Here is a 20,085-nt window from a genome sequence, read left to right on the forward strand (position 1 = left end):
ACAATCACAAAGCACAGCTTTGTACTAAACTGTTATTATAATTCTATAAAACATATTTTGAAACATTTTGGTTTACCTGCAATTTTTCAATACGACTGGAGAATTAACAAAATACAAAGGTTATTTCTTCTTTATGTTACATTTATGATTAAATGAAGATTAAAAAAGAAATCTTAATTTAAAAAGAGAAAGATTTATGGAGTGTGTGAAACATGTTATTGACCAAATCATGTCATACGAATTATACAGTGTCTTGAATTAAATAGAGAAATTCCAGATTTAATCCAAGTTCGTAAGACATGAAAATTAAATTATACATTTTTGTTTTTGGATGTTTCAATGAAAAAAATTTCATAATGGAATATCAAGACTATATCTGATATTTTATTACTGGCTTTGAAAGCAATTTTCATTATTTGCCTGTATAGAGATAGATTAAAAATGTTCTTCAAATATATTTAACTTTCTCAGGAGATTAAGAATCTGTCATTTCTTTATTACACAATCTGTCTCAATCTTTATGATGATTATAATACATATAAACACCTTATAATAGTCACAGTCAGAGTTGCTTCTTTATACACCAATGAAATTCATTAAATGGCCTGTTCCTTTGTGAAAAAAGAATGATGTAGATCTAAATATAAACTCAATTTAGGTGATCTTTTGCATGTTTATATGAAACCGTACCTGAGTGGCTCAGTTTAAAGGTAACTGATACCAGTTCGTTTTACATACTCCCTGATAAGTCTGGTACAGAATGTTCTTTACTCTTGAGGATTAACTTGTGTGTTATGTTAGGATGTCTACTACTGTTACAGCACTAAACAGTTTGTAATAACTGGCGGAAAACTTAATATACAATTACAATTTGATAACTATTCTTATTCACTCTGAAGAGTATAACCAAACTTCTAGTTTAACAATAATAAGATAACTTTCATTTGGATCAATTTAATTCTTATTTACATAAGTATTGGCATCAGTGAGAAGAGTTCTCAAAATAATATAACAATTTCTTCATCTACCATACTGTTTATTAATAATATTCAAATTTAAATACATAAGTAAAATCACAAATTCTTTTTCTACAATTTATCTCTTATTTTACAACAAAAAATATTAACTAATGATGATGATCAGGTTTAAAGAATCTTAGTCCACAATAGCCACAGATATGATTACCTGGTTTATCCTGAAACCAAAAAATAAAAAAATAAACACAGCCCAAGCAAAAAAAATTTCTATTAACAAAATTTGGTTACAACTCTTACAACTCTTTTGCTAGTTTTTCTATAAAACTGAAAAATAATCATCAAGTTTTTACTTTTGCTATGATTAGCTAAGATCAAAACAAATCACAACTACAATGCTGTAATACTTTTGTAGTTTTGTAACAGATTCAAGATTGTCCATGGATCAAATGCAAGTTTTCTTTTTTATTTATAAACATCACTTTTGAAATTAGTTGATCAGTTCTCTGGTCTTTTCATAACCTGGTTTCAGCTCTAATCCATTCAAGATTATTTTAATAAAATCAAGTTTACTAACCTTTTTTAAAATTTTCAGTAAAATTTCAGTTTTCTATTATACTTTATGCCTTTTGAGACTATTCAAAATTTAAGTAAGCAAAGAGGCGAATATATTTCATACTATCTGCATAACAAATATGATGAAATGCGCCTAACAGTATTTACATAATTTCAAACATTTTATACAGATCCATAAATAAGCTCTGAAAATTATAATATGTATTTCAATTTTGTTAATTACTCTTGAATCTGAGCTCTTGGTCATGCAGAATAAAGAAACGAAGTAAAATGTTAAGAGAAAGTATTAAGTAAAACATTAGCAAGTAGAGTATGTTACTAATTGAAACTAATGCATTTAATAACTTCTAAATACACAGAGTGTTTCTAGAATGGTGGGCTGACTATATGTTTTTGGAGTTTACTTGTAAAACTAAATGAAAAATATCCTTACAAAAAATGGCAATTTCTCCTTCATTCTCCCCCTGTCCGCCATTTTGTTATTTTTATATAAAAATTTATAACTTCAGTTCGATAGAGGAATCACATTAATATTTTGTAAGCATCTTTGTAATAAAGTTTTAAAATTTAAAAAAAAATCAGATTTAATTACCTTTGCAAATGACAAAATTGTAGCCATTTTTATTTTTCAATTCATTATATCTCCATAAATATAAGTTTTATCAAAATGTATATTATTTGCTAAAATATAAGCCTTTTATTTTGAACAAATGACATTTTATTTTTTTAAATTTGTTAAAAAACAGCTGAGTTATGGCAGAAAATTAATGTAATTTTGTGTCTGTTTTCATGTCCCCCATTTATATTCAATTTGATTAAATATTGTTTTTATTTATTGTTAAATCTAGTATTGTAAATTAGTATTAAATTAAGTAATAATTTTCTCAAAAAAGTCTCTTGATTTTTTGCTGAATGTGTGGAACAGAATGGTCTTCATGAAAGGTTATTTTTCATCACTCTCTAACTATAATTTATTTCACATTCTATAATATTTGAAAATCTTGAATTAATAGAAAATTAAAAAATGTAAATTAAAAATTTTCAATTAATATTAAATATACCAATTATACATGCACAACAGGTCTTCCTCTAGTGGTAGATAGCTAGTAAATATAAAACTTGATGGTAGACTGTATACTAAAGTAGCACTGGCTTCACAATGACACAAGCTGAGAAATGAAATTACTGTATGCTTTAAGTCACTGGTGATGGAATTTCTTGAAGAGGGAACGAAGAAGCTAGTGAAATGCTATATTTCTTCATATTTTCTAGTTCTGTTTTTATTTTAAAACGGACTCTTCTTTTAAAATGTACCTCATAATACTAATGTTTAAATTCAATTATTTAAAAAATAATAATAATCTTATTTTAAAATCAATAATCTCAATCTCACCAAATTAATAAATACTTTTGGATGTCCAGTTGGTCCACCACCACCATCACACCAAACAACACGATCCTTTTTACATTCAGGTGGAACACTAGCAATTAAATCAATAGAAAAGTTAGGATTCACATGCTTTGGTTTACCTTCAAATCGTACCAAGCGATAGTCATCTTCATCCCATTTCTGTAATCATAAAAATTAGAGCTGTCTACTGAAACAGAGATTTTCATTATAGTTAACATAAAAATTAAGCACTGATTCACCACATAGTACAATGCTCTAAGTAATGGCTAGACTTATTAATTTCAATGTTGATATTAAAATAACAGCAATGAACTTAGTTTATTCTTTATTTTTAATCTATAAACTTAGTCATTTGAACTGTTTGACGATTTGAAATTAAATGACCTGGAAACCAAATAACATCTGTAACCTTCACAGATAATAAAATGCAAAAATATAATTAAACATGGGTGAAAAAAAATTTAACTGGTGTTTAGGAGAAATATTTCATTTTGTGTATATAATAAAAAAAACGGAACAACAGATATTGAACTTTTGAAGATCATTCAAGGTTAAACATCCGAATGCAAAAAATATATACATCACAAGAACGTATTTAATAATTTTTTTTATAAAAAGGAGTTGGGTTAGTTAAAACAAGACCTAAACATTATTTACGAAAATTGCAAAAAAAATTATGCTAGCATTTTAAAGGTTATGTTAACTGGATAACTACTGAACCTTCCAACAATAAAAAATATATTTACCTGTCCTGTATGGGTTATTGTATCATCAATCTTACAAGTATTCACAATACAAGAGGTAGAAATATTTCTCCATCTCAGAGGTAAATTAACACTGTTCAGCAATTTCAACTTAATACCGATTCTGGCAGTAGCCATTTTCGAGTTTGCCCAAATGCAGTTCTTTATCGTACAAATTGTAATGAACTGCAAGTTGTTCATGTCATTTGAAAACAACCAAAATTAAACTCTTTTGATTTAAGTCTATATGCTAGTACAATTATTTCTCTATTTACCAGTTATTTAGAGGGCTGAAATTATAAACATCATTTATGTAGTATTACGTTTCTGCAAGAGAAAAATCAAGAGCAAGTGATTTCAACACCCTCGGAGATAGCTGATTGTAGAAGTTTTGGTACTTATCGGATATATGGGACCCCTACTGAAATCCAGTTGTGTTTTGCGTTTTGTTTGTCCTAATAAAGTTGCATTATTTTTCTATTAGTTTATTGTTTATGATATGAATTTAGAAGTATAAGATAATAATTGCACATAACTTTTGTACGCACCTCGACATGATAAACTTATATATGTATAATTTACTGAATATAATTTTAATTTTTAACGTTAATCAAACGAGGTTAGCGATCGAAGCAAGCGAAGGTTATGTTTGATTAGAGTATGTTGATTCCGTATAATGACGAATCGCGGACGTATATCAATATAACCTTAGCTCGCTTTGGTCGCTAACCTCGTCTCATTAATGTTAAATACAAAAATTATTTATATATTTTACCTATTTAGGTGGCCAGTAAAACCAAATTTCCTGTATGAATGCCTTAAAAACATCAGCGCCAGTTATATCAGTATGTTGCCCCAATAAAAATTCCGCTAGATACGTCTCCAAATGGTGTCTTGCCGTACCCCTATGTTTCTTATTTCACCACTTAGCTGGCCTCATAACAGCTCGATATTTTTTATATGGGTTGCGTTCATAGGATTTACAAGTTCATGTTTGATTGACAGTTTGGTGACCGAAATCTACTGCAATAAGGTGTTTCGTGTTGTAAACTCGCCAGCAATTCGAATAAATTGTAGAGCTTAATACAGTCTTTGATCGCCTTAATCATGTCTCGATTCTGCAATGGAACTATGAATGCCTCCTTTGTTTCTTTACATATTCCTCTGAAGACCCATTCGTGGGGAAGTACACGGCTGACATTGTTCTTACCCCTACAACAAACACGGCCAAACCCCCGACATCGGACATGGTCAGACCTCGTGACCTAACCACTGAAAGCTCCTAACCACAACGAACTCCGAGAACTATGGACAGACCCCGACAACTGAGCATGGCAGACGACAAGACCTCTCATAGCCAGCACCTCTTATTCTAAGATTCCGACTCCTATGACCGAAGGATCTGACATAACCAACACCCCGAGACGTGACAATAGCAAATACCGAGACCCGAGAAATGACCTGGCTAGACTCCTAAATCTGATATAGCCGGACCCTTGCATTGGACATGGCCAAACACAGAGACCTGATCATGGTAGACTCCTGACAATGCCAGAGCCTGAGAAGTGACAATGCCAAATCTTGAGAATTGACATAGCTGGTCCCCGAGTTCAGTCATGGCCAGACCAAAACCTGAGACCTGACCTCTAGACTTCTCATGGCCATACTCCAAAACCCAGACAACTTTCATGTCTTGACCCCATCATCTGACATGACCAGAACCCGACATCTGCCATGGCCAGATCCTGAGACTAGACCATGGCAGACAATGAAAATAGCAGACTGCTATGGAATACATAGCAAACACTAATAATGTGTAATGTGTAATATAATAATCAAAGTTGAAAAGCATCCACGCTTATCAGATCTCATTGACATTGATAATAAAAATCAAATAAAAAACAAGACACATGGATGGATGCAAGAATCAATCGATACGAATCCAAAGACAAAACATGAAAAAAGAAGATTATTTTGGAGCAGGAAAAATATAAAAAAACTATTTAATTATTTACATATTAACAACAGGCTTAATCTCTCTTCCAGTTTCTAGATGATAATGAATTTTGTAGCATGTGATAAATGCATGCTTGAACAGGATACCTTGGAAACCAACCTAATTAGGCATTTTCTTACGATCCATCTGCTTGGATAAGTCATATTTAAATGGTCTGACATCATAAAAAATACAGAGGTGTGCTGTCATATTATAAAACATTTTCATGAACACTTCATTTTTATTTTAATGCAGGAGCACTATGATTGCAGAGATCCACAGGTGCAAAGATGAAAGAGAGCCTGAAACCATTTAAAATCATAATTGATTTTAATTATTTTGTTATGTTAGTACACATTTTGAAAGAAAAATAAATTAGAGATTGTTATATTTCATGTTATTTTTAATTGTGAAGGAGTTAAGGCCAAGAGACTTCTTGGGAGAAGGGCAAAAAGCATGAACCTCTTGTTCTTGTATGGTTTTAATAAATTTTTGAAGTAAAATTCATTTTACAAAAGAAAGGTTTAAATATCTCCATACGTTTTGCTAATTTAGCAGTGAAGTTGAATGTAGGGATCCTGTTGGTAAGGGGGTAAAAATGGATATATTTATCGATGAGAAAATCTTTTCTTCTCTTAAACTGTATTTTAACTTTTTCACAATATAGGATGAATTTCAGAAAAGATTTAAATATCAAAATATTTCACGTATTTTACTTGAGGAAATTTGATACAGAGGTTGGATCAGAGGGGAGTTATGTTAGTTAAAATCTTTCCAGTCCTAGTGAACTCATGCTTTGGTAACTAAATCAGATTTCATAGTGTAGTGGATATGTGAGGAACAACTTATTTACAATAACACTATTTCTCATCTACATGAATCATATTACAATGAAAGGTGCAAGAAGAATTATGTAATTATATGGATGACTGACCCTATACACTCAGAAAGGAGATGTTTTAAAATATGTAATAGTTTTTTGTTCTTGAGATTACTCAGGACAAAAAATAACAATCTCCTTATGTAATTATGTAAATTTTACAATATATCAATTTATGACAACAGTTTCTAAATTTTAAATCTGATTGGTCTGGATTTTAAACTTATTTTAAATTCAATATGAAATATATTATTTTTAGAAAATATTTCAAAATTTGTTAAAAATGTACATTCAAATTAACAAAATTTTTAGTAGTTAAATTTCTTAATACTCATCCTTCATTTTTGACCAATGGTATCAGTTAGATGTGTAATTTCATAATTGTCTCAACTGCTTTAATAGTTTGTAGACTACTAAATAGAAAAATGTAAGTATAAAAATGTACATAAAATAATATACAAATAAAAAAAATACTAAATAAAAAATTCCTGGTTTTGTATTTGCCTGGATTTTTTATGTTACATATACAAACACACTGTATTAAACGTTTGCTGAACCTTTTTTTTTTACTTTGGTGAGCCATCATATCTGTCTTTTCAGACTACAGTTGATGTTTCTCTGTAATCTATATTGAAAAAAAATTACAGAAGAAATGTTTCTATCAAGAAACTTTTTTTTAAATAATCAATAGATACAAACAATATCTTTTTGATGTGATCTTTCCATCCTTTTGGCAGATGAATATTCTTTCAATGGTTTGAAGGGTACATCAGATTTGTTGCCAAACTGACAAATTTCAAGTTCATAATTGAGTATCTTAAGTTTACTAAACAATAAATAACTTAATATACATAATTTACTTTAATGATTTATATGAAGAGGAGCAATAAGCAAATATCTGCTCATGTTTGTTTACTTTTTTTATGTGCTCACTTTCCCTACAATCACATGTAATATTCAGGCTCCTTGCTTCTTCTACAGCAAGTGACAGAAGTAATGAAATACTGTCGCCATCAAAACCAGATTTCTGATTCTGAAATTCTTTTAATATCTTCTTAAATTTATGAGTAATGGGTTCTGTAGGTTTTTGCAGTTATTATATTTTGAATCCTGCATGTACTTCATAAAACTTATCAACTGCGAACTTATGAACTTATACTCACCAAACAAACTATAACTATAAATACCAAAATAAAATTAAGATTTACTGCTAAAAAAATTTCTAATTTCTAGCTTTAAGTTAACAGTAAGTTACAATCAAAAAATCAACAACAATTTCCTTTATGCAAGTATTATTCACTTTTGCTATTCACAAAAGAACTACTATATACACTTTATAAATGAATAGATGAATCACTGAACAGTACTAAAACTCGTCATTCGCTGGCCCTCAAAAGTACTTCTATCTCTTGACCTGCAGTAGCAGTACCCAACCTGTTCTTTTCATTGTTCAAGAATTTTGATTTCCATTACCCGCACCATCTATGATTTTCTATTAGTCTTTTTCTAGAAAGAATCCGTTTGATGTTTCTTCTAAATTCTCCTTTCTTCATTTTGTCTCCCTTTCTTCTTTTTGTAAGCTTCTCTCCCGTTACGCTGATCGTCCCGAGTAGACCCCTGATAAGGCACCAGGTGGTCCAGATGTAAAACATTCTTTGTGCTTGGATCGCACCGAACTCTTTAGACTATGTCATTGTTTCTGTTCAATACGATAAAAGGTCCTTCTCAATTGGTCTGAAGTTTTGGACATCTTCCAACTGTTTTCCTTGGATGGAAGAGCCACACTCAATCTCCTTCTGGAAACCCACATTAATTTGCCTATATTTAACATTTTGCTTTCATGCAGTCACTGGCCATCTTCAAATGTCGGGCATAATGATGTACTTCTGTTAGGTGACTAACCAATTCTCCTGTGTACTGTATTAAAGGTTGCAGTTACCCAGGCGGTGAACCGAAGAGCAAATCACATGGTAACCACAGCTCTCTTCCAAAGATCATCTTGGCCGGTGTAATGCTGGTGGTTTCATACACAGCTGTAAGCCATTAAAAAGAGAGGTAGTTTCATGTCTTAGTTGCATTGATAACCATGATGTCTTTCCTTCCTTAGGTGACCTCTGCAGTTTTCATGCAGCATTCTACCATATTTTTTAACTGTGGATGAAGCGACGTATTTCTCGGTTTTCTTACACCGAAAGTATCTTACAAAAGACGAGGCTCAAAGTTCCGCACTTGGCCACTGTGATTTTATTACGGTACCCCAAACGGCAGAATTCATTCACCAGAGCGTCTGCCACCGATGATACTTCTTAAATTTTAGTAAAGCATAGATTTACGGCCACTTAATGAAGTAATCCATGGTTATTAGCAAATACTTATTTCCTCCATCGGGACCGGGAAAGGTCGAGCAATATCAATGGCGCTTAAATGATGATCTGCACTCTGAGTACTAAACTAACCGCGCACGTATCACATAGTTTTTACTAATTCTCAAAGTCGTCTCGTAAATTGAGTCATTAGTAGCGTGGCATCTTGCCCATTATTTTATTGTCGCCTAAGTGACACCCCCCCCCCCCCCAAACCGACGTTCCACCGTGAATATCTTCTCGAACATCCTTCACTTGACTGTCGGGAGAACAAGTTGTAGTACGTGCTGTTTTCCATTCGCAGACTGCTATTACCGGTAGATGAAGCCATCCTTCACTCCCCGAGAATTCCGTTGTATCCAATAACTAATATACACCGGGCTTTGATCGATGATCTCCCATTTAGATATTTCTCCAGCCTCTTTCTTAGTTAGTAGTGGGTTGATATCTTCATCTGCTAATTATTTTTTTCTCATTTCTTCTTTCTGCGTGCTTGGATGTGAAAAACGTAGATGTGAAAATCCGGCTCGTTGTTCTACCCTGCGACTATGACTGGACTCGACTTTACAGAGTTGTCTGGAAACGGTGTTTGAATTTGAATGCTTTCTCTCTGGCCGATGCTCTTCCTTGAAGTCATATTCTTGATGGTGTTCTACCTGGCGTGCTGTCTGTCCCTCCTTCAGCTTTTTGCTCTCGAGTTTGTAGGAGTTGCCCAGATTACAGATTCACTCGTTCCCTGATCGGTTAATCTTGAGGTAATTTGTTGAGATCCATCCGGACTGGAACCTTCCGTGTAACTGGTGAACAGCCAATTTGAATTTTATTGTTGGGCACCGTATTGTAAAGTTCTATAACTCCTGCCGCCGTCCTTAGAGAATTTGACAATTCAGCCACCTTCTCGTTCCGAATCGGCAACTTCACGTCTTTTAATGGCTGGCTTACTCTTGATGAACATGTGATTAACTTCGCGGATTCCAAACCACTAGCTCTTCATTATCCAATCGTAGGAGATGTAGTCCGACGTTTACAGTCCCGCCGTAAGCCCGCAAGATGACCAGGTCAAGGATAAAGTCGTTCTCAATCTCAGCGACGAATATTCATGCTCGAAGACAGCAGCCACCACGCTATAACACTATGCGGACTTCGCTGATAAGTTCTTCTACTAGACTGTCGACAATCAGGCTGTGATCCTCTTCTTATCGTTGAGACGTTCAATAAAACCTGGCGAGGAGTGGACGATGATAATGCTGGTATTCTCCTACACTGATAAGTGCTTCTTAATTTCCTCGCCGACTTCTTGCAGTCAGTTTTGAGGTGGTCCGACACCCCGCAGTTCCAGCAGACTGATCAACCCTTGTTTTTCGGTTTTGAGGCAGGCATTTTTTGTTCTACAGTTGCAATCGTTTTAGTAACTGGCGTCTTCACAGAAATCTTGACATTGTTAGTTGACTCCTCGTCGTACCTGACTCCGATTCTTCGAAGGCGAGGCAACGCGCCTGCTGCCTCCAGTCGCACAGCCTGAGTTAGGGCGTCCTTGACTGACTTCACTCACCCGAGAAAAACGTCGTTCTTGATCTCGGCATTTCGTAGCTCGTCGACGGGATATTCTTATGGCTAACTTCTAAAATTCTTTACATTAATTGCCAGGCTTACTATTAATCAATTGCTCTACCTTTAACTTTCTATTTTGTAATTTATTAAATTCTATTTTAAAACCGTCTAAATCAGATTTAACACTTTTTACTTCATCTTCAACTTATCTCTTAATTTCTAAGTAAGGTCCAGTTTACCCTCAAAATAAAACATAGTATGACCCAGTTTTCATTTATATATATTTTCATCACGTTTTCTTTCATTTTCTCATATTTTCATATAGTTTATTCAAATTTTTATTCATATTTTTTTTTATACTTTCATTCACTTTAACAATGCAATAATGTCCTTAATGCTAACGGTTATCTTATTATAATTATATATATATATATATATATATATATATATATATATATATATATATATGTATAAAAACAATTATAGAAATTAATATTGAATTAACAGTAAGATAACAACTGAAAATCAACAATTCACTTTATGCAAGTATTCACTTTTGTTGTTAAAGAACTACCCTACCCTCATTTATACCCTGTATAAATGAGTAGAACATCATTTTCATTCCGGTTCACAAATCCCATTGAACATCTTGTTTTCAACCACTGTTCAAAACAGAATACTTGTTATGTACTATTCACTAGTTTGTTAACAAAAGGTTACTACAAAAGCTCCTGCTCACTTGATCACTTCTATTGCTCACCGAACAGAACTCGAACTTGTCCTCTACTGGCCATCAAAATTATTTATATATCCGGACCTGGAGTACCAGTTCCGCACCCGTACTTTTGATTGTTCAAGTGTATTAACTTCCATTGTGTTACACCTTCTATGATTTTCTTCTATACATCGTTTTCTAGAAAGAATTCCTTCATTGTTTCTTCTAGATTCTCTTTACTTCATTATCTCTCTTTCTTATTTCTGGAAGCTTCTCTGCCTAATACAATATACATCATACACATAAATGTATGTTATACTTACACACATTTCATTTTCCACATTGCTACTCTCTGAAACTTATTATAACATATGTTGCAGAACCATCAGGATATAAAGAATTACTTAATTATTTGTTTATATATGGGTACCGTAATAATTTTTATTATTATTTAATTGTGTATTGTGAATTTGAGCTTCATTTTAGGAATGAAATGAGGTGTTCTTATAGTTTGTGTTAAGGTCAGCAATTTATTAATGTAGTTACTTATTTTGTTTAATATCATGGAGCTGCATCCTTATTTCTTTCTTTATTTTACAGCTTGAATTCACTTTCTACAATTAAGGTGACAATCATTTGACTTTATCCAGAATTTGGGTAATAATTTGAGTCAATATTAAGAATTATTAGTAGTTATAAGATGTAAATTTATGTTTCTTATTAAAGCTTTGTAGGTAACAGAGCTACACACCAATTGTAAATTAATTTTTGTATTGTATAACTTTCAAAATCTAGAGATAACAAAAAACGTAACAATTTATAAGTGTGTAAAATGAACAATTGCAATAATATTCAACTATTTGATTTCGAAAGGAAAAGGTAAGGGTGTAGTGAAAATTTGTAGTATATCTAATTATATATACGCAAGATCCTAACTTTATGTATGATGTAGTAATACTATCAGCAAATTTAATGCTTACTGTTAATGATCAATTGGTATGATGTACAGTTGCATGATAGAAAATCATATTTCTTAATGTTATATTTTTGACTAAAGTTAATCTTGTTTACATAATTCTGTTTGTGTGGTGGCATTAATTTTCCTTTATAGGTTCCTGACATAATTAGTAGTCATTATGTATGAAATTTGTTTTAAGTTGTGTAAAGGAGTTGATGTGTCTCTAAATACTATGAGAATACATAAAAATGTTATTTTTTTTAAGCCAAAGCGAAAGTCCGTCGCCTCGCTCAATCCGGATTTTATGCAAAAAGGTTCGGAAAATTCGCCAAGAAACTTCACTTTAGATTTTGTATTTGTCAATGTTAAACCGATCATATTTACCAATAGTTGGGATCCAATCCGAGCATTTCTCAGAATTTTTAACATCGAAGGCCTATGTATGCAATCGTACGCTTTTTTGAAAACAATAAAAGAAATAATCATCTGTTTTTGCTTTCTATTATAAATATCTATAAGTAATTTCAAAGTTTTAATTTGATCTGGACTTCGTCGTTTGATGGTGAGGGGGCGAATCAGCATATAGATGTCTCGATCACGAAATATATTCCAAGTCGTCACAGGAACAAATATAAGGGGGATCAATTATACTAATTTTTCTCATTTCCTGTTCGTACCAGACTAAAACCACATCGGATCTCCACCGACCCGAGCCTCCGCTATCTCCTGACCCCAAATCCAAAAAACCCCAAAAATTACCCCTCCCCTCAAAAAAAATCATTGCCAAGCCAAATGCTTTTTATTCTAGGGGTTTCACGTTTTTTTTTTTTGGATGGGGTATTTTGGGACAGTTGTCGGATAGGTGAGAATTGGTGTGAAACGCCGAGAAACGGAACGATTTGGCCTGGGGAAGATTTTTTTTGGGGGGGTAATTTTTGGGGATTTTTGGATTTTGGATCAGGAGATAGCGGAGGACCGGATCGATGGAGATCCGGGTCGGTTTTTGTCTGGGACGAACAGGAGGTGAGAAAAATTAGAAAAACTGATTTCCCTTATAATTGTCCCTGTGAGGACTTTGATTACTTTTCGTGATCGATACATCGGTCTCGATCACGCTAAACGTCGTGTTACGTTGATGAACATTTTTTTTTTCTTTCCCTGTTTAGCCTCCGGTAACTACCGCTTAGATAATTCTTCAGAGGATGAATGATGATGTGTATGAGTGTAAATGAAGTGTAGTCTTGTACATTCTCAGTTCGACCATTCCTGAGATGTGTGGTTAATTGAAACCCAACCACCAAAGAACACCGGTATCCACGATCTAGTATTCAAATCCATGTAAAAATAACTGGCTTTACTAGGACTTGAACGCTGTAACTCCCGACTTCCAAATCAGCTGATTTGGGAAGACGCGTTAACCACTAGACCAACCCGGTGGTTTGATAAACCTTTAGGTCGAGTATCCTGCACGCTTGTGTGGCTTGGAATTCAACCTCCTTCCACGACCGTGGATCGGCCAAAAAGAGCCAATCGTCAGCATAAGCCACTGCCGCTGAGTAACCTCAGCTGCAGAAGTGAATGAAATTTCACCACTGACAATAAGGGACCCAACACACTGCCATGTTTGATAAAACGATTGCTAAAATGTAGCCTTTCATCATACAGTTCAACAATGTACTTCTGAATTTTTATTCGGCTGTTTACACAGGCTTTACAGTTAAAGTCGTTGGTTACGGTTCTATGATAATTTTTCTGCCCTTTTTGGAAACATACACTTCGTTTTGGGAACAGGCTTCCCACCGACGAGTAGTATTATACAACAGCAGCACCTACGGGCCATCATCGAACTCAAGATTTCCGGGTCAATATATGATATGCGAAAATTCTTTGCACCTGAAAATGCTGCGAGAATATATCCCAGACACTGGTAATGGACAGACGCCCAGACTGAGAATTCGAAATATACAAATAAGCTAGTTGTAGTTGCCGAAGATTTTGAGGTAAAGGTATTTCTGACTCCCTCAATGTAAGTAACCGACATGAAAAGAAGAGGCGTCCTCTTAGTTCATTGTGTATGATATTGATGGACGTTTATTTGTGGAAGAGTTAATATTTCTCATGTCGGATCGGATAACCCAAATGGCAGAGGCCGCCTTCAAGCTCTATTTTCAATTGTTATTCATGATGGGTAGGTGCGAAGCAGAGCGTTACCATGTTGTCTTCCAGGCGGGTTCTGAACTATTTTCAGGCGTCCAGTCTGAGGGCAAGTTGTTTACTGACTTCTCTTCGTTTAAGGCCAAAGAATTTGTTGATGTTCAAGGTTGCTAAAAGTGCGGCCAGTATCGACACACAGCTGAACTAAGTAAAATCTGGTGGTTTGTGCTTCCATTTTGGTGAAATAAACAATAGCAGTATCCAAAGTAGTCGCTGGGCCTGACACGTGTTAACTGCAGACGTCTTCGGAAATACCGTAACACTATAAATAATAAAAATTGAGCGTGTTATAAAAGGTCTAACGTGATGAAAGGATGCATTTTAGCAACCATTTTATCAAACCGGGCAGTATGCTGCATCCCTTATTGTGAGTGGTGGAATTTGATTCACTTCTGCACTTAAGGTTGCTAAGTGGGTGTCGCATCGCGGCTTATGCTGACTATCTAAAAGTCATCGACCAATGTGTAGCTGTAATTGGTGATATGAGGAAAAATAAATTAAGGTTTTCGTAGTAATTAAAATTTACTTTTTTCCTTATTTATTTTATTTGGCTATTTCTTTTCTTTTGAGAGTTATGAGCGACTGTGGATTACATTTCAGCACCTCTCATTCTTTTAACCTATTTAGTTATTTCTTTATTTCTCATACCTCTGTTTGTTGGTCAGAATTTATCATTTCTAGTGGTGAATCGATCACTACATTATACAATGACCTATTTCAATACAAGCATTGGTTTTCGTCATAATCTTAAATTCTATTAGGAGTACAGTTTTTTATGATGTTAACCCTAAAACTGGAAACTGTTACGTAATCTCAGAAACACTGTTTCTGTTCCATAAGTGGCCATGACATATTTATATTCAATGCTTGCATATTCATTCTCATATTTTGAATTGGCAAGTTTTTCACTTCATGTTTTGGCCCATTGTACCTGATAAGTTCGAGATATATGCAACTGTATTTTTGGTTCACTCATGTAAGCCTGACATGGAATGCTTGTTGTACATAACAACAAGCATGTAATTTTTGGTAGACCCAAATAAGTAGTTACAGCACTATCATACATACAGTATCTCACAGACCATTAAAAGTTAATACTCATTAATCCTTTCTTATATAATTTCTCACAACAGCAGTGCTCCAAATTCACTAGTTTATCATCCTGCAACCAAGAATACAAGTGAGTTGGTGCTATACGCTGATTTGTTTAAGTGCATGTTTATTTACTCTGAACCATTTAACCATTTGTATGTATGTATATATATATATGTTTTTTTGTTTTTTTTTACTTTTAAGGCCACAAAGGACCGCTTCAAGTCTTTTTAATTCAGAATAATTCAAGTCTTTTTTGCTGATCTTTTGGCCTTTAAGTTCTTAGCTTTTATTTTCTCCCAATATTTAGTCATTCTTAATGATCTTGCTTTACGATCCTCTTCTGAATAAACCCTTTTTGTATAATTAAAAGTTCTTCTTTTAAAGATGTCCTACCCCACAGTTGGATTCCGTTTGTTCCAAATCGGTTTCAGAACTCCTGAGTACAGCAATTGCTTATAAATGACAATTGCGAATCCCTACCTAGCAACCAGTACATCTCCCTGAATTTTAAGCTGCATCTTTTTTCTACTCTCTAAAAAGTTTAAATTTTGTTACTGATTCAGCAAACATAAGAGATTTTTTTTAAAGCCAAAGATGTGAATAACAATAACAGTGATCTGGAGTGTGCTGCTAAAGAAGCTACATTTTCATACCACACTGCTAGATACAAACTCAGTTTCAAAACATCAGACTGCACATCTAAACTGTTTAAAAAGTTATATGGACCAAAATTTTCATCTGCTAGAACCAAAAACAGGGCGGTTATTGTTAACATTATTTTGCCATATATGTTTGATAATATGCTGTGTTCTTTGGAAAACATTAATTGTGTAATAGTAATGATAGCTCAAACAGAAGTGAAGTAAAACTACTCCCGATTGTTATAAGACATTTCAATCTGGAGGAGGGAATTCAAGTTAAACTTATGAATTTCGATGTAGTGTCAATGAATCTGCTCAAATTTTGACCCAGTATCATTTACAGTGTGTAAAAAATACAAACTAGAAGAAAAGTTGGTTTGTTATACTGCTGATAACACTAACAGTAATTTTATTGGTGTGAAGAGAAAGGGGAATGGAAATGTGTTCAGAAAAGTTAAAGTGATTTAGATAGACTTATTTTAGTAATTGGTTGTTCACCCCACATTGTACACAATTCAGTACAAACAGCATGTGATTCTCTATCCCTGGACATAGTTCTTATTGTTATAAAAATTTATAAATATTTTCACATATATACAGTAACAGTAACAAAACTTGTGAAGAGTTCTGTGAATTTGTGGAAACTGATTACAAAAAAGTATTATCTCATCGCAGCACAAGGTTCTGTATTTTTTTACCTGTGATAGAAAGAATTCTTTCCAATTTTGATGGCCTTGAATCATATCTCTTATCTTGTGACTATTTGATCTTTTTTGAAAATGTAGAAAGTGAACTGTTTTTTAAATCTGTATATGGTACTCTACAGTTACTTAATACCCTATTTCTGAAATTGGAAGCTAATTCTATCACAAAAGCATTTCATACATATTCTGAATTAATTTGTCAACTTCAGAAAGAAAAAACCCACAAATTTATACCATCTTTTGCCAAAGAATTGCTATGCACTCTAAAAGAAAATAATGATGTTCAGGAACAAAAATTCTTCTCAAACGTAGACAATTTTTTATAATTCTAGAATCCAATACTTAGTTGTGGAGAACCAGTTTTGATAAAGATAGTAAGTTTAAGTGGATAAATTTATGTACTGAAATTGCATGGTCTGATTTAGTAGAGAGTGCACAAGTTGTTAATGAAATTATAAAAGATTTCATAAATATTTATGAACGTACGTTGTTGAACCAGGTAATTCAAAACCAAAGGGTAGGTTGTGGTTCAAGTTCTGAAAAAGTATCAGAACTATTGAAGAGAAGTGGAAAGCAATTTTTAAGGTGTTTCAAAAGACTGATATTTCATGTTGCAATATTTCTAAAATGGTTGAGATTGCGATGTCTTTACTTAGGACATCTGCTCCAGTTGAGAGTTTTTCGATTACATGGAACATTTGGTCTGCAGAAAGAGGATTATTTTCATCCTGAGAGAATCAATTGGAGAACAAAGATGATTTACCAACTTTACCTAATTTTGAAGAGATATGTGGATGGATTTACTGTACCTTTAGATGAAGCTTCTATACCCCTAGATGTATTTTCTATATTTTTTACAGAAAATATTACAAAACTTATCAAACAAGAGACAAATAAGTATACAAAATCTCTTGAAGATAAACTGCGTAGAACGAATAAATTAAAAATAAGTAGTGTATAGAGTAAACGGACGCTGTGAAAATGCATAAAGTTTACTTATTTTTTTCCATTATTCTTCTTATGTGTTATGTGAAAAAACCCAAAATTAGAGATTACTGGGTTACTAATAGTTTTATTTCTACTCCATTTCCAACTCTGTTATGTCCAGAGATAGATTCAAAGCTATTTTATAAAATTTACATATAAATGACTACAACCTTTACATACCATGAGATCACCTGACCATGATCCACTTCACAAAATTCGACCTAATTTAGATCATTTACTTGACTTGCTTTTCCCAATTCATTCTCTGCTTATAGAAATCTGCCTGTTGATGAAGGTATTTGTGGGTTTAGAGGCAGGATTTATTTTCATGTTTATATAAAAAATAAATCTGATAAATATGGAATAAAACTGTTCATTGTAAGTGATGCAGAAACAGTCTATATACCGACTATCGAGGTGTATACTGGTAAAGGCACAGAAGACAATGCAGTTATTTCTCTCTTTCAGAGATTATTGCCAACAGTACCTAAACAAAGATCATTGTGTTTTTATAGATAGTTTTTATTCATCTCCCACCATCTTTGATTTCTTATGGGGTAAGAAAACTGCTGCTGTTGGCACCTGCATGCCAAATAGAAGAGAATTGCCAAAAGAAAATGTAATATCTAAAAAACTAAAAAAAAAATGAAAGCGCATTCATGAGAAGAAAACATTTATTGTATGTAAAATGGAAGAATGCAAGAGATGTTATTGAGCTTTCTATACAATACCAAATGACAACTGACATCACTGTAAAAATGAAAGGTGGAGAAATAATAAAGTCAAAGCCTGATGCTATATGTGAGTATAATGTTAACAAAACTGGTGTTGATATATTTGATCTGTTTGTTTAGTATTACCCAATGAAACAAACAGATGAAGTGGTGGAAAAAACTTTTCTTTCATCTGTTTACTATGTCTTTGACAACTTCTTGTATCATAGTATGTCAAATAGTACTGACAAATAGTGGTCTTGTATTGTGCCATAAGACCACCATTTCAAAGGAATAAATGCAGTCATGGAGATTTTTTATTACGAGTAGGCACTGATTTAACAAAAAAAGGTACGGCTCTTCGTCAGGTTGAAACTTCAGCTACAATTGCCTTAAACCGACTGTCAGGACGCCATTTTCCATCCTTGCAATTGGAAAGAAAAGTCAACCAACTTAAGTGCAAACAATACTCCAAAAAAATAAAAGCTTCTACTGCCAAGTCTGGGAGAAAAGACTTATATTGGTGGTCCCCTGACTGTTCAGTTCAGTTATGCTTACTAACCTTTTTTGGTCCCCTTACACTCCTGGGCCAGTAATCCAGTTAAGTATAGCACAGCCCAGGTCCCCTTTTTTTAAATTTTACACACACACACACACACACACACGCACATATATATATACATACACAGACATATATACATACATAGGCAGACTTATATACATAGATATCATCCAAAATCTCCCCCGGAGTCCCCAGTCGATCAGCGAAATCGGCACACCTCGGCATGTCGGCCCTCCCGACTGGGACTGTCCACCCATCCGTAACACACACAGGACTTAAATAGACATGAGGCCAAAAACAGGCTAATGGAAAGATGGAAGCATAGATGGACTGAAGAGGGGGTTGCTAGACGAAAAATATTCAAAGGCCTCACAGGGACAATTATCAGGGGGATCAATTATTCTACATTTTTCTCATTTCCTGTTCGTCCCAGACTAAAACCACCCCGGATATCCACCGATCCGAGCCCCCGCTATCTCCTACCCCAAATCCAAAAAAACCAAAAAATTCATTGCCAAGCCAAATGGTTTTATTCTAAGGGTTTCACTTTTTTTTTTTTTTTGAATGAGGTATTTTGGGACAGTTGTCGGATAGTTGAGAATTGGTGTGAAACGCCGAGAAATGGAAGGATTTGGCCTGGGGAACGTTTAGCGTGATCGAGACCGATGCCTCGATCACGCTAAACGTCGTGTTACGTTGATGAACTTTTAGGTCGAGTATCCTGCACGATTCTGTGGCTTGGAAGTCAACCTTCTTCCACGACTGTTGATCGGCCAGGAAGAGCCCATCGTCAGCATAAGCCACTGCCGCTGAGCAACCTCAGCTGCAGAAGTGAATGAAATTGCACCACTGACAATAAGAGACCCAACACACTGCCATGTTTGATCAACGATTGCTAAAATGTAGCCTTACATCAAACAGTACACCAATGTACTTCTGAACGTTTACTCGGCTGTTTACACAGGCTTTACAGTTGAAGTCGTTGATTAGGGTCAATAAAAG

General features: G+C 33.9%; 1 protein-coding gene across 1 annotated transcript; it reads right to left on the reverse strand.

Annotated features, from left to right (window-relative positions):
* Positions 1-1,015: 1,015 nt before the first annotated feature.
* On the reverse strand, positions 1,016-3,877 carry ND-13A (NADH dehydrogenase (ubiquinone) 13 kDa A subunit). Its single transcript, XM_075356398.1, has 3 exons — positions 3,708-3,877; positions 2,944-3,120; positions 1,016-1,195 (listed from the first exon to the last, which is right to left on the reverse strand). The coding sequence occupies exons 1-3, from the start codon at positions 3,840-3,842 to the stop codon at positions 1,127-1,129; spliced, it is 381 nt and encodes a 126-aa protein (XP_075212513.1). The 5' UTR covers positions 3,843-3,877; the 3' UTR covers positions 1,016-1,126.
* Between the last annotated feature and the right edge of the window lie 16,208 nt (positions 3,878-20,085).

Source organism: Lycorma delicatula, chromosome 2 (assembly GCF_047948215.1).
Source record: "Lycorma delicatula isolate Av1 chromosome 2, ASM4794821v1, whole genome shotgun sequence".
Taxonomy (NCBI): Eukaryota; Metazoa; Arthropoda; class Insecta; order Hemiptera; family Fulgoridae; genus Lycorma; species Lycorma delicatula.